The sequence below is a fragment of the Podarcis muralis genome, chromosome 14, assembly GCF_964188315.1.
Source record: "Podarcis muralis chromosome 14, rPodMur119.hap1.1, whole genome shotgun sequence".
Lineage (NCBI taxonomy): Eukaryota > Metazoa > Chordata > Lepidosauria > Squamata > Lacertidae > Podarcis > Podarcis muralis.
Genome location: NC_135668.1, coordinates 31400611 through 31424118, shown reverse-complemented (window position 1 = coordinate 31424118; position 23508 = coordinate 31400611). Strand labels below are relative to the sequence as shown.

Sequence of the window (23508 nt, the reverse complement as noted above, 5' to 3'; positions counted from 1 at the left end):
TCATTCTGATTTGTGAGCAGAGATGTTAGATGTGCAAGTGCTATTATCCCACACTTTCCAGGGCATTTTCCTGTTGCAAAAAGTCTGATCCTTTGGAGAAGGATGTTTGTTGTACAACAGCTTCAAATCAACATGCATTGTGCAGCCTGTATTTGCTGGTGTTGTAAATAAAAAATATGCCCTTTTCCCTTATGGGGTATCCAAGAGCCCATATAGAGTCCTTACATAGGTTCCCTATTGGTAGGAGAAAATAACAGAGGCCAACCAGAGAATATTGAGAAGCAAAGCAGCTAGTAAGCTTGATCTTTATTGATCTGTTGCAACAGGGTGCTCCCCTCACACACGGGAGAGGAGGAGGGCCCACAAAAATGCTGTGTAAGGGCTTATAAAGACTTTTGAAATTCCCTTTCTCTAGATCAAGACTACCTCCAGAAACATTATGCATACATCACAGAAGGGGTGTAACCTAAGACCACCCCTCAGATACATCCCACCTACATCACAGAAATTTAAATGTTGTTTTTCTCCTGTCAGTTTATCTCCTGTCTGGCAAGTTACTTGATTGGATTTCCCGGGTAGCCTGGCCATTCTTTTGTAGTGGTAAAATACTTATTTCCTGGGCCAGGTCACAGGCTCACACCTTATTCATATCTTAAATGTGTCTTTAAGACAGGATTTGTGAGGAAAGAGACAATGGGGAGACTTTTCCAGTTTGACCTTGCAGAGAAAACATTTGGTCAGTTTAGGAATCAAAATGGTTCCAGGTTGGCCTTCCTGTGTTGATCTATGTATGTGCGGTTATGAACATTGCCATATATCTAAGACTATAAAATTCCTATCACACTGGCACGTAACAGCTCCTTTTTACCATTTGAGCTCGCCTTGTATTTTTTAATTGCGTTGTTGCCTCCCACTCTGTAATGCCACTTACAGATTCTAATATAAGTAGCTATGAATTAGGGCCCTCTGTCAGAATGGATGCCAATATGCTCCAAAGTCACCAGAAAAGGTTCAGTGGCCACACTGACTCCTGCCACTCTCCCACCCTCCTTAAATAAGATTAAAATGAATATTCTGCTCCGGTGCGATGTGTCTTGAGCAAAGAGTCTTCCCTCCTCTCCTCCCCTCCAAAGGATTGTTGCAGACCCCTCCTTCTATGCGCCCCCTGGCACCTTTTTCCTTTACTCCTTTTTGTCTTTCTCCCTAGACAGTGTTTTCTCTCTCTCTCTCTCTCTCTCTCTCTCTCTCTGTGTGTGTGTGTGTGTGTGTGTGTGTGTGTGTGTGAAGCCTGTAAGAGAGCACAAAGTTGCTGTTGTTGTTGCTAATTTAATTTACACTGCATAATTGCCCAAGTGGCTTCTATGCAGTTTGAAGCACAGCAGAGGAGCCCACTGATGCTTGACCAGGTGTGCTGGCACCTGTGTGACATCTGCTGAATTAACATCGGGCAAATCCTCCAGACAGCAAACTTCAGAGAGAGTGGCATTTCCCATCTCCAGCATGTAATGCCATTTCAAATGGACCCTTTTAGAGTTGGTGGAGGATGGTCTCCTTATAGATTTTACTTGTTCCTTCAGGTATAAAAACATCTAAGCCCAGCAACTTTTCTGAATTAAAAATTAACCAAGTATTGTTATGAGTTTGCGGGGAGGAAGTAGGCAGTATGTGAAACCCTTCTAACCCCTGAATCCAGCAAGGGTTAAAATATAACCTGGACTAGCTTCCTGTGTTTAGGCGATCACCTGGGTGACGGGCAGGGCTTTTTTCAGCCAGAACTCATTGGAAATGAATTCTGGCACATCTCAGATGGGCGCCATGGCCATTATAATAGCACAAGGGAGGAGTTCATGGTGAGTTCTGGCACTCTTTTTATAGAAAAATAGCACTGGTGTTGGGCCATTAAGAAACAAAGGAAAGGGGGCTCTGAGCAAGAAGACAACTCAAATGAGAGATACCGTAGTTAGAAGGACAAAGCCTGAGTTTAGAATTGAGAATTGGCAGTGATGTGACCTAGAGGTAAAGCAGCAAGTTGGAGAGAGAGTCAGAGCAATGCTTGATTTCTGTTTGAATCGGAGGCTGCAGCTTTGGGAGAAAAAACCCTTTTTGGGTGTTAATGCTATGAAACCTTCTGGCTCAGGTTGTGTTGTTGTTTAGTTGTTTAGTCGTGTCCGACTCTTCGTGACCCATGGACCAGAGCACGCCAGGCACTCCTGTCTTCCACTGCCTCCTGCAGTTTGGTCAAACTCATGCTGGTAGCTTCGAGAACACTATCCACCCATCTCGTCTTCTCTCGTCCCCTTCTCCTTGTGCCCTCCATCTTTCCTAACATCAGGGTCTTTTCCAGGGAGTCTTCTCTTCTCATGAGGTGGCCAAAGTATTGGAGCCTCAGATTCACAATCTGTCCTTCCAGTGAACACTCAGGGCTGATTTCCTTAATAATGAAGAGGTTTGGTCTTCTTGCCATGGGACTCTCAAGAGCCTCCTCCAGCACCATAATTCAAAAGCATCAATTCTTCGGCTATCAGCCTTCTTTATGGTCCAGCTCTCACTTCCATACATCACTACTGAGATAACCATAGCTTTAACTATACAGACCTTTGTTGGCAAAGGTCCGTAAATAAACACCACATATCATAAAGACACCGCAGTCTCCACTGTGCCTCATTCTAAAAGGAAACAGGAACCCTGGGTAAGCTCCTGGAACCCCTGAAATCTCACACTGCTCAGAGGGTGGAGTGGTGTGCAACAGTATATTCATTGCAAAGATCTTGCTACTATGAGCCATTATGTCCCATCCTTCCACAAAGCGCTTGCTCCATCCCTCTCTCCAATGTTGCCAAATGCCTAGCACAGTGGTGAGGCTCCAGGGGCTGCAGTAGAGAAGGAGAGCCACAAGGGAGCATCCTGTGAACATCCACATTGGCTGTGTCTGCCTGATGAAATCCTGGTTTTGTAAGCCATGCATGTGCTTTCTGCACCCATCCAAAGCTCCTTCACTCCTCCCTTTGCATAAGCAGGGTCTTAGTTGATCACAGAACAATAAAATAGAATCAGAATTATAGAGTTGGAAGGAACCCCAAGAGTCATCTAGTCTATGGAAATGATGGTTAGGTGCATCTTCCTGGTTAAGTTTCCCTGCTTGTGGCAAGGCAGAAGTGAAGCATGAGCAGCAAAGGAGCTGGACTCCAGTGTGCAGCACCCACACATACTCTTAACATGCAATAAAACTTGCACATATTAAGCCAATAACTGATTGTGTGAACACAGCCACTGAGTGTAAGGTTGTGGGTCAACTCAGTGGCAATAAATCCTTCTGTTCTGTTACAAAATAATATGCAAGGAGGGAGGGGGGGTCAGGGAGCCTTCCCATTGTCTCAGGAACTGAGTAATCAGCATTTTAATGGGTGACACACTATCAGGAAAGGCTATCAGGTAAGGCAATCAGATAACCTGGCAGACAGGAAAAACAACAACGCCTTTTCTGTGATGTAGATATGATGTTTGTGGGGGGGTGGACTTGGGTTACACCCCTTCTGTGATGTATGCATGATGTATGGAGGGGTGGTCTTGAGCTCGAGGGCAGGGAATTTAAAATGTCTATATAAGGCCTTGCGTGCCATTGTTCTGGGTTTCTTCTCCTTTCCTGCGTGTGAGGGGAGCACCCTGTTGCAACAGATCAATAAAGATCAAGCTTACTAGCTGCTTTGCTTCTCCATATTCTCTGGTTGGCTCTGTTATTTTCTCCTACCAATAGGGAACCTTCGTAAGGCCTCTATATGGGCTCTTGGATACCCCATGAGGGTAAAAGGGCAGATCTGGTTTACAACACAGTGAGCCAGTACATAGACACGTTTATCAGTGAATTCTTACATTTGATATCATGCAGCAAAGGCCCTTTGAATAGATAGGAAGAAACTGTGATTTTGGTAGTGGGCTGCATGTGCATGATATGTGCTGGAGGGGCAACCCCCCCCAACCTATACATAAATTCCTGCAACAAAAGGTACTTCCCTTCTTTATGGCAAGGATTTGCACTTCCCCACTCACTGTGCTTTCTTTCACTAGTCCATTAATTCAATTCATGTATACTTGAATCTAAACATATGTACAGTGGTACCTCTGGTTAAGTACTTAATTCGTTCCGGAGGTCCATTCTTAACCTGAAACTGTTCTTAACCTGAAGCACCACTTTAGCTAATGGGGCCTCCTGCTGCCGCCGCGCTGCTGCTGTGCAAGTTCTGTTCTCATCCTGAAGCAAAGTTCTTAACCCGAGGTAATATTTCTGGGTTGGTCGAGTCTGTAACCAGAAGCATATGTAACCTGAGGTACCACTATACTGTATCCTTGTGCATATATTGGACTGATTCTTAAAAAAATAATAATAATATGTATATTCCTTATATTAGACTTTTATATAAAACAAACAATGGACAGGGCGAAATTTAAATAGGTATCCTTGCTGTTTCTCTGAAAACCGCAAGAGGGCTGCGTGCCTCCAAGTCAGCCCCCTCCTTTCCCCCATCCACCATCTTCGGCTTCTCTCCTAGAAGGGCCCCCGCCCCGTGCCCTTGCTGCCTGCGCCTTTAAGAGGGAGGAGCCCCGGGGGGTCACGCGGCTGAGAGGGGAAGGCTAGGAGGAGAAGGAGGCGGAGGGCTAAAGCCCGGAAAGCACCACTCTCCTTCCTTCTTTGCCCTCCCTCCCTGCCTGCCACCCCCGCCCTTTTCCTTTGTCATAATGCGCTGGGTCACGTGAGGCCGAAGGTGGCGCACTGTGACGCATGCGCAGACCAGTAACCCGGGAGGGGGAGGGACCGCCTGCGCCTTGCGCTGCTGTTGTGCGTGGAGCGGCCGTTCCCTCCCTCCGCAGCCCCTGCGGTCGCTGGCCGGGAAACCCCATCGAGCGGAGGAGCGGTAGCGGCGTCGTGAGGGGAAGGAGTTGGAGGCCGAGGCCGAAGACGACGACGAAGGAGGAGGAGGAGGAGAAGGAGAAAGAAAAGGAACGGAGGGAGACCGAGGAAGAGGAGGAAGGAAGGCGAGAAGAGGAGAAGAGAGGAGTTTTAGGAAACCGCCGCCGCCGCCATGATGGCGGCCTAGCCGGCCCAACGCAACGCCTGACGGGAGCCGCCGTTGCTGCCGTCGCGGAGGACCATGGCGGAACGAGGCGGCCTTTGAGGAGGAAGAAGCCGCCGCCTCACACGGGAGGACGCCCTTCGCGGCCCTTTTTCTCCCTCGAGGCATCCTTCCCTCCCCGCCCGCCGCCGCCGTAGTCTCGGCGCCTGCCCACCCCCCACCCGCGTAGCGCCCCCCGTCCTTCCCTCCACCGCCATGTCCTGCGTGCACTACAAGTTCTCCTCGAAGCTCAAGTATGACACGGTCACCTTCGATGGGCTCCACATCTCGCTCTGCGACCTCAAGCGCCAGATCATGGGCCGCGAGAAGCTCAAGGCCGGCGACTGCGACCTCCAGATCACTAACGCTCAGACCAAAGAAGGTAGGAAGGACGACGACGACGGGCGGCTCTCGTGCTCTCTTTTCTCGTGTCGTCGTCGTTTGGCTTTCTTCTCTTCCTCTCCTCTTGTGGGGACACGACCAGAATCCCTCACACACAGCGCGCGCACACCCACCCACCCGTGATCCAGCCCCCCCCCCGCACGAGCTTACCCACATGATGCGTACACACATACACAACAACATGGGTTTAAAAGGCACGTTTACACACACACGGAGCAGAAATAATCCCGGGGGCTGGGAATTGTGGCCTTGTGAGGGGTGGAGATGTGCTTTAGATGTATGGATGGTGATGTATGCAGCCACAGTCTAAATCGGGGCAGGAGTGACAAACATCCTTGACTCAGGAAGCCTTAGGAGGGTTGCTAGGCCACCTTTTCTCCAAAAGGTATAGGTCTTTATCTTCACATGCTTTCACTTTGCTTTCTGTAGAGTCAGGCCACTGGGCCTGTTTAGCTCAGTATCATTGACACCTTTAGTCTTCAGCTGGTGGGTTGGGACCCTCTACTGGGTCATGGTCTGATCTCAGATGTTAAGTGTCCAATGGGTTTCCCAATGCATATTTGAATTACAGGTGGGACTCAGGCCTGACAGTATTGAAGACTGCTGCCAGAGGCTCCCTATGATGTCAGGCTGGGGAAATTCCCAGCCTTACCAAAGATGCCAAAGCTTGAACCTGGGGTTTTCCACTTTGCAGGTTTTAAAATTGCTTAAGGGTTGTTATAAAATTTTAGGATGCACACACATATCAGACACACACTCCACAGAAAACCAATCCTTCATCCTTCAAAATTTAGGAAATATTTCCTGAGAAAATTGCCCATTATTTTAGCACACAGAACAATCCCAGAAGCTATATTGGCTCTCCTAATATTAGAAGAGAAACCTTTCCCAATAGTTATTTCAGTTCCAAATCCTTCAAATCCCATTTTAAGGGGGTATTTTGTGTATGAATAGGAAGTGACCTGGATTCAAGAACTAAAGTATTTACCATCTCAAAAGAATGGTCAGACTGCCCAGGTACAGTCATACCTGGAGTTGCGATCACTGCGGGTTGTGCGTTTTTGGGTTACGTGCTGAACCCGGAAGTACTGGGACGGGTTACTTCCGGGTTTCGACGCATGTGCAGAAGCGCTAAGTCGCCTCCCGCACAGATCACGTTCACAACCCGAGGTTCCACTGTAATGCAATTAGTTAAAAGGTTATTAGGTATCCTGGCAGGCAGGAGAGGAGCCTCACTCTCAGTTTTTTGTTGTAGACTGCCTCCTTGTTCATGATGTTTTTAGGGTGATCTTTGGCTAAGGGGTTGGGCAATGTGTAAAGTCTTTAAAGGGGCTTGCACATCTTTGTTCTGGATCTCTCACCTCCTTACAAGGAGGCAGTGGCTTTGTTATAACAGAAAAATAAAGATCTGCCTTGCTTTCACTGGATCCTGCCTCCATCCATCTCTGACCCATTATGGACTTAGGGAACTCAGAGTCCCTTGGTGAGTTGGGCAGCAAAAACTAACCCCCAATTCTACAACAGGCTAAATACAAAGGGAAAAATACGAAGGAAATGCTCCAAATGTTGAGCTAGGCATAGGAAAAGTGAGGGCCCACAGTTAAGCTGTGGGCAGTATTGGGAATTTGAACCTGGAACTCCTTAGTCTTTGTCCAGGACTCTTAGCCATCCCCAGCCTGATGTTTTAGAGAACAGCTCCCATCAGCCCTAACAAGCATAGGGTCAGAAACTATGGGAGTTGTGGTCCTAAAAATCTGGAGGGCTCACGCCACTGTGTACACCTTTTCCGTTAGCTACCTTCCTTTCATAGATTGCTGTGTGTGTGGGTAGCCAGTGGTCAAGCTGTTGTCCTGTATGTGGTGAGATGAATTACTAAGGTAGTAGCATCTTTAGTCTTGTGATCTTCTAGGTCTCACCACCCCAGACCCAAGGGTATATGGCCGATAAAGAATGCAACTACTCATGTAAGCAATTTAAAGTTACATTATATAGCACTTTTGTGCCTGCAACACTATGTTACTTCAGTAGTCCTTACAGCAGCTTGAAGCACATGCTTCCCCAACACTACCTAGTGTGCTAAAGGTAACAGTTGAATTGGGGAAACAGTTTAAAACTTGTTTCATCAGTGTTACTTAGTTTCCCATTCCAATACCAGACTGGTACACAAAATCTTTACGCTGCTTCCCTGAATATGTAATAAATACCTAGAAAAATATTCTAGTTTTTATATGATAAATAAGTAGAGAGCTTGGCTTGTATCTGGTCATAGTTGAATCCATCAGAAGTTGTTGAATCCATTAACAAGGCCCCTCAGGTTTTTTTTTGTTTTGACTGCAAGTGAGGCTCAGGTGGCCTGATTAGCTGGTGTCTGTCTGTAGCAGCAATCAGCAGCAGATGCGTCAGAGGAAGTGCGTGGTAAACAGTTGTTGGCATGAGCCATTCCAAGTCACTCACTCCCAGTTTCCGGCAGTTCCAATATTCCACATACTGTTTAAGCAGTTACATCATGGCTAATAGCCACTGGTGGCCTACTTACCTCTGAATTAGTTAAAATCTTATTATCCTTGCTGCCTGATGGTGTGGCATATGGTGTTATGTCAAAACATACATACTGAATTTGTGTATGAATAGAGCTGCTTGAGTAGATTTACGATCTCCTGATTTCACCATTGGTACAGTATAGGGACACTCTGTAAGAGCCTAGGATGAGGAGGGGTGCTTTGTAACAGTTATGTCAGGAATAGGGAACTTGTGTTCTCCAGGTATTGTTGGCCTCCCAGCTCCCATGAGTTCCAACCAGCATAGTCAGGGGTGGCTGGAAATCTAGTCCTCCCACATCTGGAGGAAACAGGTTCCTTATCTTTAACTTATGACAGCCTAGGGTGAATACACTGGATACGATTCGTTTCCTGATTGGTGGTAGGCCTGGTGGACAGTGACTTTGATAATGTCAACACTCATCTCAGTAACCTCCTTGGCATGCTAAAAAGTGGACCAAGACTGTCTTTATGTGAATCTTTAGGAAAGTACAAGTCATGTTGGCCCTGCTGAGGATATGTGCATTTTAAACATTGTGCTTGTTACCACAAATCACGGCAAACAAAGCAGACTTTAGACTGCCACAAAAGCCTCTCATATGTACAAGACTTTATGGAAGAGAGAATGTTTGTCCTGCATGTATGTGCATTGTGTGTCTTTAAGGCAAGTCCCCGAGGTTGTCATGTGCAGGCAAAAAGCTCCAAACTAACTGCTCACTGAAAATGGCATGCACCCCACTGAGAGAGTTCACTGTAAATGTAGATTAGATGTGTCAGGACTGAATTAGGCAATTGGATTAATGTTTATTAGGCAGCAAGGTTATAGTAGTTCATCTAGTAAAGCACCCCAGACAGGTATCCTGGGGGAAATAGGCTGTGTCACATTTATCTTCACACTCCTTGTCCCCCCCCCCCAAGTATGTGTACCATTACGCAAGTTTTGTGTTAATTCCTGGAAAGTGTGTATAATTCCAGAAGAGACTGTAGAAAGACTGTTTGGGACAATAAATTGAAAAGTGAACTATGGCAAGTTCTTTATGTGAACACAAGCCATTTTATTTCCTCAAGAGAATTGTACAGTGAATTCTTTAATTAATTTTCATGTCAGCTAGTTAAATTTTTATGACAATAGCTGTTTCAGTTGCTGAACTATCTGGAGTTTTAAAAAAACAACCACCAGGTCCCTGGGAAATTCAGTCGTGTATTATGCTTGCCATTTTTATGCTCTTGTCCAGGGAAAATCAGAGACATCTTCACCAAATGCACTGTTAGCTTATTGTGCCCATGCATATATGATGTGTGTTAAAACATCCACATTGGCATAATGATATTAGCAGCTCCGGGCTGGTGGGGGGTAGTTAGCTGTAAGCACCCATCCTAACTATGGAGCCATGTGTTAATTTTATAACTGGGTGCTTTTTAAAGAAATAGAGGTATGATTTCAATGTATGGGGTTGGGTGGCTTAAATATTTTGGGTGGAATCCAACTAACTCCCTCTCTGATTAAACCCATTGAATTGCTGGACCTAAGATAGTTGTGTTCATTCATTTCAGTGAATCTACTCCAAGTATAACTGTTATTAGATAAACCTTTTATAATAGGGGGGGAGATCCATGTAATCCAAATACTAAACTTGTGGTTTGTACATTAACACATCCTGTTCTTTGCGACCTTTCACAAGGACAAGCTAACATTTTGGTTATGTAATTTTGGCAAAAAGAGGTAGAACATTTTTCAGTATTCCCAAAAGGGTAAGTCCAGTGAAATTGCCACCTCAGATCATTGTGCTATAGTAACTGCCTACCAGCTTTCTTGGGAACACTTTGCAAACTAGACTACAAATTCATAGTCTTAGGTTGCAGTCATATATACCCTTACCTGATAGACTCAGTAGGATTTACTTTTGAGTATACATGTATAGGGTTGCAGACAGAGCGTGCATTCCCAATACAGTGTGAAGTTCCAGACCACTCTGTACATAAGTTATCTTTTGCTTTAAATATCTCCCTATGAAATCCTTGTTCTGGAGTGCACTCTTAATTGACAGGGTCCATTTAGCATTTTAAAACTATCCCAAAGATGCTAAATACGGTCCTGTCATGCTGTGCTTTTAGCCAGTGTCCTAATAAATTACATTTTCATTAGTATTCATTCTACAGGTCTTGGGTATATTAAGGAAAGTGGTCCAAGTTCCACCAAATGCTACTTCAATAATTGTGGGATAAGTATTAATGATCCCAAATGGTTACAATTGCTGAAAAGTCCCAGGGTTTTGTGGCCTATTTTGAGAAAATTCCACATTGGTTTTCTTTTCTTTTATTCTGAACCATGCATACATGTTTTTTCTCTCCTTTCCTAGAATATACTGATGATAATGCCCTGATTCCCAAGAACTCATCTGTTATTGTCAGAAGAATTCCTATTGGTGGAGTAAAATGTACAAGCAAAACTTATGTCATGTAAGTGTCTGTTTTTTTGTTCCAAGTACTAAAATAAACATATGGGTTCTAACTAACATGTAGAAGCTTAGTGATGCAAGAAACATAGTTTATTTCTGCTACATGAAAAACATGCATGCAAATTCATTTTGTCATATTTGACCATGCCAGCATATGTAAATTGCACATTTCCATTTCAGTCTATGGCAGTTACATTCCTATTTATTCTCCTGACGAAGTTACACTTTCTAACAGAAGTTACAGGAAAAGCAGTTTTCTACTTGCTAGTTTGCTGAGGATTTCCATCAGAATCCTCTCCCCCACCCATGCAGTCTTGAGTTCCATGTGAGTGGATTAGGCACATCCAGCTTCTAGTTGGTAATAAGTTATGTGTTTTGATATGTTTGGTGAGAGTGGGACAATAAAGTCAAAAAGGTTATTTTGTTTACTGAATAATACTTTAAATTATACTGTGCCCTTTCTGGTAGTCCTTTGAAACTGAAGAATCGGGAGTTGGAATGGACCCCTGAGGGTCATGCATGAATGAAGTCCAACCCCCTACAATTTGGCATCACAGCTATCCAACTTTAAAAACCTCCAAAAGGAAGTCTACCACCTTCCAAGGGAGTCTGTTCCACTGTTAAACAGCTCTTACCATCAGATTTCTCCCCCCCCCCCCCAATGTTGGGGGGGGATCTCTTTTTTTGTCATTTGAATCCATTGGTTAGGATCGTCCACTCTGGAGCAGCAGAAAACAAATTTGCTCCATCTTCCTTGTGGCAACTCTTCAACTATTTGAAAATGGCTATCCTGTCACCTGTTTCTTCTCCAGGCTAAACATCCCTAACTCCTTCAACAGTTGTTGATAAGGCCTGGTTTCCAGACCCTTGATCATCTAGGTCTCCCTCCTCTGCACACGTTTCAGCTGACCAACTTAAATGGCTGTGCCCAAGAATTAGCCCTACATCTATTCTTGTTTAATTTTTTACATTCTTTTACTTAGAGGCACTTGAAGTAGATTATTCCTCTCCAATGAATAGACTTGTGTTCCTGCAGTTTTGGAATTTGGAAAATAAACTAGACTGAAATCCTGAGTGTGGGGCTGATTCTTGAAGTTCAGGTTGGCAATAGGTCCAATTCTGAACATCTCCTGGAGATAGAATATTTTATGTTTGGATTGACTTTGGGATGATAGAGATTAAATTGTAAAAGGAGTGGCTTTTTCACATTATGATTAATTATAAAATTAATTATGATCAGACAATGTTGAGCTTAATGATGAAAACAAATTTCTATGGTATGTAGAGACAGGATGAGGAGAGAAACCCTTGGGACTGGTTTTCCATTATAGGAGTTTGGGCTTGTCTACGGATTGCTTAATGAGATCTGCATTCTACATGTGGGTAGGAGTTCCTGGACACAGGACTCATTCATATTGCCTTTTGGGGAGGAATTGGGTGGAAGCAAGCAAGAGCAGTGGATGCTGGCAGGGCAAGATTCTGGTGGATTGTGCTTCTGAAGATCATGTTTTGAATATTTTAAGCAGATACTGTTCTAGTCCTCTTGTGCATTAGCATGGGGTAGTTCATGATATCACCTCTCAGCCATCAATAGCATAACATGTGAATGGTGTGTTTGTGTGGGGGGGGGGAGAATAAGAAAGAGGAAATCATAGAATTGTAGAGTTGGAAGGATGATCTAGTCCAACCCCCTGTGATGCAAGAATATGCAACTGCCCCATACAGGGATCAAACCTGCAATCTTGGAGTTATCAGCACCACACTTTAACCAAGTGAGCTGGTCTTAGGTTTGATACTTGGTAACTGGATGGCACCCTTCCACACAGCTGACATAGGTATGATGGGTTAGCACTAAAGCATAATGTACTCTGGAGTAAACATTGACGTGTTCCTTTAAAGTCAAGTGAATACAGAGCACATTTGCCTATGTTTGCAAGAGTTGCTTATGGTAAAGATGCTGTACATTTGTAGGGTAAAATGTATTGCAAACATATCCTCAGGAACGCTTGAGGCCAGGTCTGGTGTCTACTCCATCCCACCTGCCAGGCCAACACTAAAATGTCTTGCTGCACCATTCAGGCACTTAATAATGCCTGTCTTCATGTATTCTTCCCACCCCAATGCTCGCTTAAGCAGCCTGCTTCCTCCTCCTACAGAAAAATACTATTCCTGGTGCAAGGACCAGTTTTCTGCTTAGAGTTCCATTCCTTGGTATCTGTCCACCCACCCCTCACACACACACCATGGAACATGCTAGTTGAGTGTGCAGTACTATCCCCTCACCCCATGTGTAGTTTTAACTTAATGTGTGCCTGTGGCCTTCGCTTTGTACCACCAGAGACCATGGTTAGGATTAGTTCTTTCCCCCGTAATAAACATGATAGATATCAACCTCAAAAATGAGACAACAAAATAGCAGGATTCAGATAATGGTTTTTTTAAAATACAAAATTGCTTTTATCTTGGGTTACTTGCTGCTTACATTTAAACTGTTTTCAGTGACAAATATGTAAGGCATGTGGTATAAGGCCCTATTCAGACAGCACTCACTCCTTAACAATTGTGAGGAGATCAGTAACTTTTAAGCAACATGTGGTTCTCTGTAACATCTAGGCTGTGGCTACTTAAACAACTTCTAATGAGAAGAAGCTAGCAGTTTCAAATCCTGCCTTGTTATCACAAACCTTAGTTTAAACACAGTTAGTCGAAGTTAAGATTTAATGGGCAGTTGTGCTCACCCACAGCCATTAAAGAAGGGGAGGGGCTCACCATAGCTTATGCACGTAGCAGAAAACCATGGTTTCCCATTACATCTGAATCAAGCTTAAGTGTGTTCATTATATGATGGCTATTCTGCGGGAGATGCAGTTGATTAATACTGTTCTATAAACAGTTCTCTCTGGGCCAAGTTAGCTTCCTTGTTCACAGTTTTGGGATTTGGCCTTTAGTATAACTTTGTGCAGCTTCTGTCTCTCATGAAATGGGTAAAAGTTGTAAATATTATTATTATTATTATTATTATTATTATTATTATTATTATTATTTATACCCCGCCCATCTGGCTGGGTTTACCCAGCCACTCTGAGCGGCTTCCAACAAAATATTAAAATACAGTGGTCTGTTAAACATTAAAAGCTTCCCTAAACAGGCATAGGGTTTGTATCTAAGGTGGCAGTTTCCTCTGTTTTGTGCTATATGCCATTGCTGTTTTTCTGACATTCTCTATTTTCTCTTTTTAGAAGTCGAACTGATCCAGTGAGTGGAACTTCAAAAGCAGTATGTAAAAACACAATATCACACTTTTTTCCTTCTACACACTTAATGTTTTTAAAGTAATGTAGCAATAAAATACTTTTCTAAATACTAATTTACATTGATTTCTCACAGAGAACCATTTATATTGTAAATACAATGTATTTTGAATCAGTATAGCAAAATTAAGCAATGCAGATCATTTTAATGTGAATATTGACACTTGTGCAAAGTGACGCACTGTATTGCATATTGAATGCAAGATTATTTCCTGTATGACTATGTGTTGTACAGATACTGTATGATCGTTTATAGATCATGTAAGATAAGGGTTTCACTGCTAAACGTGATTACCTTGTTCAACATCTGTGTGTCTCTAGTTAGTAGCTATATGTTTGTATAGGTTGTTGTGTGCCTTTTTGTTTTCTTGAAATAAAAACATTTGGAGTGTATCTTTTTTTTGCCACTATTGCATTGTATCACCTAGGCTTTGTTCTAAGTATTTCCCTTTATGGTTTTTGAAAACGTTGTCAAAAACCACATTAGTGTTAAACTTGTTTCCCCCCCCCCCTTTTAACTTGGGGTTCAGGCACATGCTGAAACATCAAGAGCAGTTTTATGCAGATATAAATGTGCCCTGTCATACACAGTCTTTGCACACGACTTCCAATAGCAATAAGATTTTTTTAAAAACCATCTAGAACTGGTATCCTGCACTTGCTTCCGTTTTTTTGTGAGCAAGCACATAATTTAAATTTGTCACAGTAGTCAACATACAGGAAACATATTTTGGCATAACAACCCAGCTACAAGTCCTGCTACCTTTTTAAGAAACCTTCCCAGTTGAGGATAACTTGCCTTACTTCTTTCCTCTTCACCAGACAAATTCCCTAATGTTATTTTATATTAGATAAACTCTTAAATTGAATACCCTTGTGTATGATAACATTGGCAGCATTTTTGTTTGATTCTGGTGTATTAATTTTAGCCAGTACTAACACATATTCTGTTCAGTATGGTTTTGCTTAATTTAAGATAATGCAAACCTAGTTCTAATTATTTTTCAGCTTGGCATATCTTAAGTGTACTTGTTTAAGTGTAGCTGGCTTTCTTTTTAGAAGAACGAAACCCAAAAAGTTATTTTGTGGATTTACTGGTCTTGGTGACCAGTGAGAATATTGATGAAATCATGGTTAACTAGAAATGTTTGGTCTTTGTGTAGCCTTTCGAAATGTTAAACCATAGGCTGCATTTGACAACTCGTCATACATGTTTTAAAACTGCTTCCCATTTATAGTGACCCAATGACTGCTGTAATACATAATAATATAGTGGATTTGTGTAAGCTACACTTACCTAATTCTTTTTTCATGAGCAGTCCTTTTCTTTGCTAGTATGTATATAAACACGACTATATGTTCGTAAATAAAGTTCAACATTCATTTAGAATATTGTGTTCCCTGGCATGTCTATTATACATCTGGGTAGTTCTTGTAGTTTGATCAAATGTTTTTTAAATGTGTTTTTTTTTAAAGCAGGCTTGCAAACAGGTCCACAGAATTTACTAGCCTACAAACTTTTATCCACATTGTAACTTAATTTGCGTTCTAAAGTGGGGGTGATGGGTGTATACTTTTTAAAGCTTCCCTGTCGTAAGTACCTGGAGGTAATTACTACTTCCTGGCCTAGAGGGTGGCTGTTTAAAGCCTGCTTTAAAGCTAAGGTGGAACTTAGTTCCTTTACATAATTCATCTGCTATGCTGTCTTGCCCAGATGTCAACTGAGAATTCAAAAGAAAATTCTTTTTGGAAATAGGTCTTTCCAATTCTGTGTGAAGTGTTCGGTTCTCTGGGAAACTTGGTCTAGATGGTGGGGAGGAGACTTCAGTGCTTCCATGTGATATATTACAAAGCGAAAAACTGTAGGCTGAAGATGAGGCTTGGCACTGGGCTGAGAGTAGTATAGAGTGCAGGTTTCTGTAGTCTAAAAAAGTCAGCATGTTCTGAATTGTCAAGAATTCCTCAAAGTAGTACTTCTTTGATTGTTGTCTTAGTATCCAAAAAGTATAGCATCTTTTTGGGTAGGCTTTCTGCATCTAATATAGACTCCTAATGTTCTTGACAAGGCCTCCACAAGTCAGGTTTCCTAAGAAGGCAAGGTGTCCCACACACAGATTTCCTCTCCTGTGTTGCAAATAACTTGGGATCTAGGAAGTTGTGAACTCAATCATGTACAGGGCTGGATCTAACATGATCCTTAGTGCCATGGCTCTGGGGTTTTCTTAGCTCTTTGTAGCGCTCTGAGTTCATTGTAGGGCATGGGTTTGACTGGGTGTGAAATGTGAATCAGCTGTTTGTGGCCATGCAAAGGAATGGAAATCAGGGGACTGACAGAAACCTCAACTGGAATTGATGACTTTTAAGACCAAAGAGTTTAGCATTAAAGGAATAAGAGCAGCCAGAGGACTTCCAACTACTAGGAGACCCAAAATTCACTTGCTTGTGGTATTTTAGAGGCCAGGATGCAGTGTGTTCCCTTGTCCCTATTCTCTTAGGCAATGCTTTGCTTGTAATCTGTTCAGTGCTTTCCACGGGAAATATTACCTCTGTGCCCATGTTCCATAACTTGCTTCATATGGCTGCAGCTGCTTACAGTAAATAACACCTGATGAGCTGTTCAGCTCTTCAGTTTACCTGCTCAGCCTGTTACCACACACAAAAATAACTGCCATGATACAGGTTATGAACTCATTTTCTTGAAAAGGCTGCCTTTAGAAAGCTGTGTTTGAGTATACTGCTTTAATTAAATTGCTGCATAGTTCAAGCTGCAAAAAATGTTAGTAGTCAGATAGCTCTGATTGTGATTGGTGGGACATTATGGAGGTGAGGTCATTGCAAATAACTCTGCGTTGGCTGAGGCTAGCCACCCAGCTTTAGGAATGGTGACCAGGATCCACTCTTAATGATGTCCCAAGTGTAGTGCTGGTGGGATTGAATGGCAGCTATTCTCTTGAGCAGGAGAAAGTAAAGGGGTACCCTCATAACTTTGGGCAAAGTGTGAAACCTATTGACTCAAGCATGTTCTCCCATCCTGCCAAACAGAGTCCTACAGAACTCCATAGAGGCAAGCTTAATTCTTTTTCAGGGTTAGCTTCTATCTGCCTAACCCCATGTTTCACTGTCCCCCTTTTAGGCAGACATTATTGTAACACTAGTCACAAACACCTGAAATGTTGGGAGTTAGAAGGGAAAAGTGTGTTTTATTATCTTAACATAAATCCATTTTTCTTCTTCAGCAACTTTTTGCATTACACTTGAAGACCATAAAACAATGCTAGTGTTTTATGATGTTATATTTCTGATTGCTTTCACTTCAGAGCTACCTGTAGGCACTACTTAAAATGTGTCTTAAAACTTAACGTTGAATGTTGTATCCTAGGATTAGCCTCTCAAAAATGTGGCTTTATTTACTTGGCGCCAGGCATGTAAGCGCTTGAGACCCAATCCTGGTACCTTCAAGCAAGATATCACCATGAGAAGCAATACATGTTTTCATTGAAATTGTTTTCTAAAGTAGTAGCTAGAGTTCTATTCCTTATGTCACAAGAAGGGCTATCTTATCTCATTACTGTATTTCTGGTATTGAATGCTGCCTTATTCCAAAGTTAGTTCGAATGCAGCCTTTGCCAACCTGCTGGACTCTGGATGTTTTGGACCACAACTCCCATCAGCCCTTGCATGCACAAGTCTTTAGGATGCTGAGGCTGATGCACACCAAAGCATCTGGAGTGCACCAGGTTAGTGAAGGCTACTGCTCTACAGTAAATGAAAGAAAGTTGATCTACACAATCTGGTTTAACACTCATGGCGCCTCCAACAAAATAAAATATTTTGCTTTAGGGGGCTTCAGTTCATTTTCTGAGCAGCATCCCAAGACTTGTCACAGAACCAAAGTCTGATTTCTTGCTATATTATGCCATTTCTCTTAAATGGACAATAGCTGTAGTTTAGCCCAGCGCTAGAAATCAAGTTCCTGAACTGATTCCTGGACTTCGGAAAATATTTGCCATTACTGATTTAGATATTACAAACAAAATTCTTTAAATGTTACCTCTTTATTTCAATAGTTTCCATTAAAAATGTAATTTGAGAATCATATAAATATTTTAAGCACTTAATTCCAACACTTTTCCTGCCACAGAGCATTTAATTAGTACCCTGTTGCTATCAACATTGGCTTTTTTGTGTTAAGCATTAACAAGTTTCCAGAGGCTTGCAATCTGCCAATTTTTTTTTTTTAATATAGGAAATTATTTGGCTATTTTATGTGACTGCTTTGTGGAACCTACTGCAGCATGCTATTACATGCAGAATGAAGATTTTTAACTATTGAAAAAGCAATTTATTTTTATTGTGAAAAAATGTAGGCTTGTTTATGTTGATCTCTGAACATAAGCCTGATGAGTTGATTCCATTGAGTGAGTGCAGCATTAGTTGCTCTCCTGTGAAACTGAATATTATGTATACCTGACTGCACAAACTGTACAGACAATGATATGTTTTGGCCAAAGGCTTCATTACTTTGAAAAAATGCCTCTCTGTAGGACTAGATCTTAATTACACAGTAGAGGCTAAATATTTTGCTTCATTTTGATTGTGGAACTTGAATGTGTGTTTAATTTTTTATGAACAGATTGATGACTCTTCTGCATCTATTTCTCTGGCCCAGCTTACAAAGGTATATATACATATATTCTTGTCAAATATAGCCAAATAAATTGTTGCTTGCTTGGTATTTTCAATGTTTTTATGCTGTGATCCTTATCTGGTTAATTTCTGTTACTGGTGCAAAGCATTTTTAGTAAAAAGTACCGAGCCTAAACATTGAAAATGTGTGTATATTTATTGATAACTATCCTGTAAAGAGTAGTTCCCAGTATGGGAAGATAGAAGGGGAGTCCCTTATCAGCCTCAACATAATGTTGCCGTTTTACTCATCTTCAAGACACAAAGAAGAAGCACCTCCGAAGCTGTTTTATCGTTTCTTTCATACGTTCCATTAATTTTGCATTGGAAAAATAGCACAAAGAAGAATTTTAATACTTTGGCTATTTATGGACTCCTAGGATTTCTCGGTGTGACAGCCAAAATAGAAGTATTTCCCTATCACATGGACACTTTACATGATAATTTTGGGATTCTGCATTCAAAGCCAGTGATAGTGCAATAATTTGCATAAAATTTGATAAAAGTTGTACACTTGTAGTGTATGCAGTGGGCAGCAGCTATGCAACTAATTTGTTTGAACACAGACTGCGTAAATGTAACTGTTTATAGGAATATACCAATGTGTATGTGTGGCATATTAGCAAATGTGACCTTCTGAAACTGTTGTATCTGCCTTGTTTTGCTATGAAACTGCTTGCATTTTCTGCTCAATAATGTGTAACTTTGTCTGGGAAAGCACTAGTGATAACGCTCATCAAGTAAATTAGCTGCTCTTTAAAATTCCTATTAAGCAGTGTTACCTAATACATTTGTGTTCCCTTTGTGAATAAAGACTGAAGTTATGTGTTTCCAAGAAAAACTTTATCTAGTAAAGTTGGGAAACTCTGAAGTGCATTTGCAAATACAAAATTTAAGTCAAGCAAGGTAGCTTTAGTTTGGTTTCCATTAGTGCTGTCCTTAAATTTGTCCTCAGTTCTGTAAGCTCATGTCAAGTTCTATTTTTATTGAGGTGTGAAAAAATGTCCAAGAGGTATACAAGTTACGGAGAACTTAAGTTATTCTGACTATTTTGTAATATAAAGTAGTTGAAAACTGTTACTTGCTTTAAAACCTCTTCAATGCACAGAGTCTTTGCATAGAGGAAATGTGTTTAACAGTTTTCTGTTTTATTCCTATTATGTATTAAATGCCATATTTGAATTTTGGTCTATTCCTACTAATGTTTTGTGCTATTGGATGTGTTCTGTAAAACTGTTTGGGTTCAAACAAATTAGCTCAGTATTTGTAAAATAGTCTTCTGTAAATGTGAACAATTTAATAGTTGTTAATCTGGAATGTTAAGAAAAAATATGTATTTTAATCAACTGTTTAATAAAATGTTGAAACTAGCTGGTTGCTTTTGTGGATGAATGTATAAAGTATGTGTGGCTGATCTGAATGTTAAGTGATTGAATATCTGAACAGTTAGTAAACCAGTCCTTAGACCCTGCTTGTATCTGTTTATAGAGTGTAATGAACCATCCTAACAGGTACCAAGTTTCTGGAAACATTAGCTCAATAAGGGAGCCTCACATTTAGGGCTTGCACCTTAAGGGTAGTGTCATCTTGAAAGTTGTGTTTCCAAAGCATTTTGTGCTGTCTTTAATTCCAGTTGGGAAAAATTATTTTGTCTGAATTTTTTTGTGCGTTGGTGCGATGCAGTTTTTTTGATACATTCAGTTGGACTCAGGCATTTTCCTTTTAAAGACAACTGAAAGGGAATAACAAGCCCATTTCCCAAGTTTTTAAAGGTGGTCTAGCTGGGCATCTGAACCCTCAGTTTTCAGGATGACATTGTCCTTTTAAATATTTTAAGCATAAATAATGCATAGCATTATATAGCAAATTGAGGCAGTAGTGAACAGCATCACTTTACAAAAGGAAACAGCTCAATGCCTTTTATCTTGTAAGTATTACAGAAGGCATCTTTCAGAACACTTAACTCCAGACCATTTAAATTTATCACAGCAAACTGGAGCAGTTACACAAGCCATTACATAAGATACAAACTGCACCTAAGGTTTAGTTAGAATGCCCCAGCAGAGTTTTTTATCTTTTCATTTTAGGTTAGCAAGTACACAAACATCATGTAACGGCATAAGGACTCCCTGGAACATCTTCAAGACAATCTGATATTAAAGAGCTGTTTTTGAGGCAACTTTCAGTTAGCTTTGTGCTGCTCTTTACAGGATTGGATGAGTGGTGTTTGTCTTTGACTGGATGGACTTAAATGTGTTTCTAATGTGTGTGTCAAATGATTACCTATTGAACAGACCGCCAATCTGGCTGAAGCCAATGCTTCCGAAGAAGATAAAATTAAAGCTATGATGTCACAGTCTGGCCACGAATATGATCCAATCAAGTAAGTCTTCAGCATGCCACAAACCATTTTTTTAAAAAAGCTAACTTTGGAAAAATTTACAGATTTACTATTTTCTTAATTAAAGCAAAACAGCAAAGGAACACACTTCTCTTCTTACACCTTTTTAGTTACATGAAGAAACCCCTGGGTCCGCCTCCGCCAACATACACTTGCTTTCGTTGTGGAAAAGCTGGCCATTACATAAAGAACTGCCCGACCAATGGGGTAAGGGACTGTGGAATGGAAGTTTTGATTAGTGTTAACTTGTTTAACTTTATTTTCATAGACCTCCATTAAACCTGTAGCAAGAAAATTAAAGTTTTATTCCTTGGTTTATTGTGTATGGGGGAGTGTAATATCCTGTTAAGTCCTTCTTTCTCTCCACTTTCAGATTGTGTCTGTCTCTTCAATGATCCATTTGGTAGTGCCACCTTGTATTTGTATCACTGACACCAGTAATGCAAGATCAGTGGGGTTGAGGGAGGGCTACCTGTCATGGATTATTATTGCGGGGCACTGCTCACTATGAAAAGTAGTTTCTTAATGATAGCTTACAGTAAACATTCTAAGAGCAGTAGACAATTTTGTTCAATTCTTTCATGCTTCAAATGGGATGTGACTGACTTAAATAGCATCCTTGGTGAAGCTGCAAAGTTCATGTCATGTGCCTGAACAATGTTGTTTCAACACAAGCCAAGAAGCTTAGTTAAATTTGGGCAGGGGTTCTGTTTGGAGAAGCTGTTGAATCTTTCTCTTATAGCTTAGAGGGATCTTTTGTGTTTTTACCCCTTCGATAGGACAAAAACTTTGAGTCTGTTCCCAGGATTAAAAAGAGCACAGGAATTCCCCGAAGTTTCATGATGGAGGTGCAGGACCCTAATACCAAGGGTGCCATGCTCACAAACACAGGGAAATATGCCATCCCAACTATTGATGCGTAAGTATGCAGGTCTTTAGAACCTTTAGAACAGAAATGTTGTCTCTAACGTTCAATATTCCTAGCTAGAGCTTTGCAACTAGGGAATCTTACTTATTGTAAGCAGCATATTTGTAAAAAAAAACCAAAAATGTCATAATAAGAAATAATTGTGAATGTTTGTGACAGTTCATTTATGGCATCAGACAATGTCTTCGGCATCAGACAAAAACATTGCTTTTCAAAAACACCTCCAGAAACACCTGGTTTTACTATTTTGCTGCTGCAGTAGAGGGAAAGCCTCCTGTTTATTGATTTCTCCTGGAACTATTATCTTTGATAATTCTGGTTTGATTCTGTCCTCCAGTGTTTTGGTTTGAAATTGTAAACTGCTTGAGTTCATTGAATATAAGGCAGGATGTTGTTAGAATATAGTATTTATTTGACTAGGCCTGTGACTTGGGCCAAATCCACACCATAAACAGAACATTACTTCTATCCACAAACTGTAGCTTGTTAAGAGTGCTGGGAATTGTAGTGTTGAGTTCTTTGGGCAGAAAGGTGGGATACAAGTGGAATAAATAATAATAAATATTAAACACATATATTTAATGCTTAACATCATGTATTGTCTCACCTTTTTAAGACCAAGATGTGTGTCTGTGTTTTCAGTGCTGCTTATGCTATAGGAAAGAAAGAGAAGCCCCCTTTCCTGCCAGAGGAGCCATCGTCTTCCTCAGAAGAAGATGACCCTATTCCAGATGAGCTTTTGTGTCTGATTTGCAAAGATATAATGACTGATGCTGTGGTCATTCCCTGCTGTGGAAACAGCTACTGTGATGAATGTGAGTTCCATGAACTGGCTTGTGTGTGTCTGAATGTGATGGGAGAAGAGCAAGGCTGATTGGGTTTCCCCACTTCTAGCGTTACCTGAGGAGAATAGAAGAGCTGCTTTTACTTTAAAGTGTTGCGTACTTACTTGCACCTGGACTGCTTCATTACTGTTTTTAAGAGGCAGGAACTGGACTCGTTAATTTTTAGCCAAAATTTTTACTCTTCCTTTGACCCACAGAATTCCGCTTTTTCCTTAAGTTCATTGGCGTTTTGGCTATATGGTACACTCTAAGATATCAAAAGCCCTTTCCACAGTAACTCAAGAGTGGCTTTTTTAGTGTGGTTGCACCTGTTCTATGGAACAACATCCCTCTTGAGATAAGACAAGAGCTGGCTATCTGCACTCTTTTGACACAGTTGAAGACATTTTTGGTCTGCAAGGCTCTGCCATGGGTGCTTATTTGGTGTGATTTTCAATTTCATCCACTATTATTTTCTGTAGATTATAGCTGTTTTGTACATCATCTTGATGTACAAAAGAAGGCAATTAATAATAATATTCATAATAAAAAAGCTGAAACTGTTGTCTTGCTTAAATTCTGACCTGGAATGCTTTATAAAGCAAGGACATTCCTTTTCAGGCATTGGAGTTTCCCTCTGCACCTCCATGCCTCTAGAACAGTGTTTCCCAACCTTGGGCCTCCAGCTGTTTTTGGACTACAACTCCCATCATCCCTAGCTAGCAAGACCAGTGGTCAGGGATGATGGGAATTGTAGTTCAAAAACAGCTGGAGGCCCAATGTTGGGAAACACTGCTCTAGAAGGACAACCACCCACCCCCTTCTGGAGCAGTGGCTTTTCAGGAGGCATAT

General features: G+C 41.4%; 1 protein-coding gene across 3 annotated transcripts in view; it reads left to right on the top strand.

Annotated features, from left to right (window-relative positions):
- The first annotated feature begins 4785 nt into the window (after nt 1–4785).
- RBBP6 (RB binding protein 6, ubiquitin ligase) overlaps nt 4786–23508 on the top strand; it is a 29570-nt gene continuing 10847 nt past the window's right edge. For all 3 annotated transcript variants that reach the window (XM_028706992.2, XM_028706991.2, XM_028706990.2), the window contains exons 1-8: nt 4786–5490; nt 10408–10507; nt 13746–13782; nt 18451–18495; nt 20798–20886; nt 21015–21111; nt 21684–21823; nt 22475–22647. In XM_028706992.2, coding sequence (XP_028562825.2) covers nt 5325–5490; nt 10408–10507; nt 13746–13782; nt 18451–18495; nt 20798–20886; nt 21015–21111; nt 21684–21823; nt 22475–22647 — 847 coding nt within the window. In that variant the 5' untranslated portion in view covers nt 4786–5324. The remainder of the gene's footprint in view (nt 5491–10407; nt 10508–13745; nt 13783–18450; nt 18496–20797; nt 20887–21014; nt 21112–21683; nt 21824–22474; nt 22648–23508) is intronic.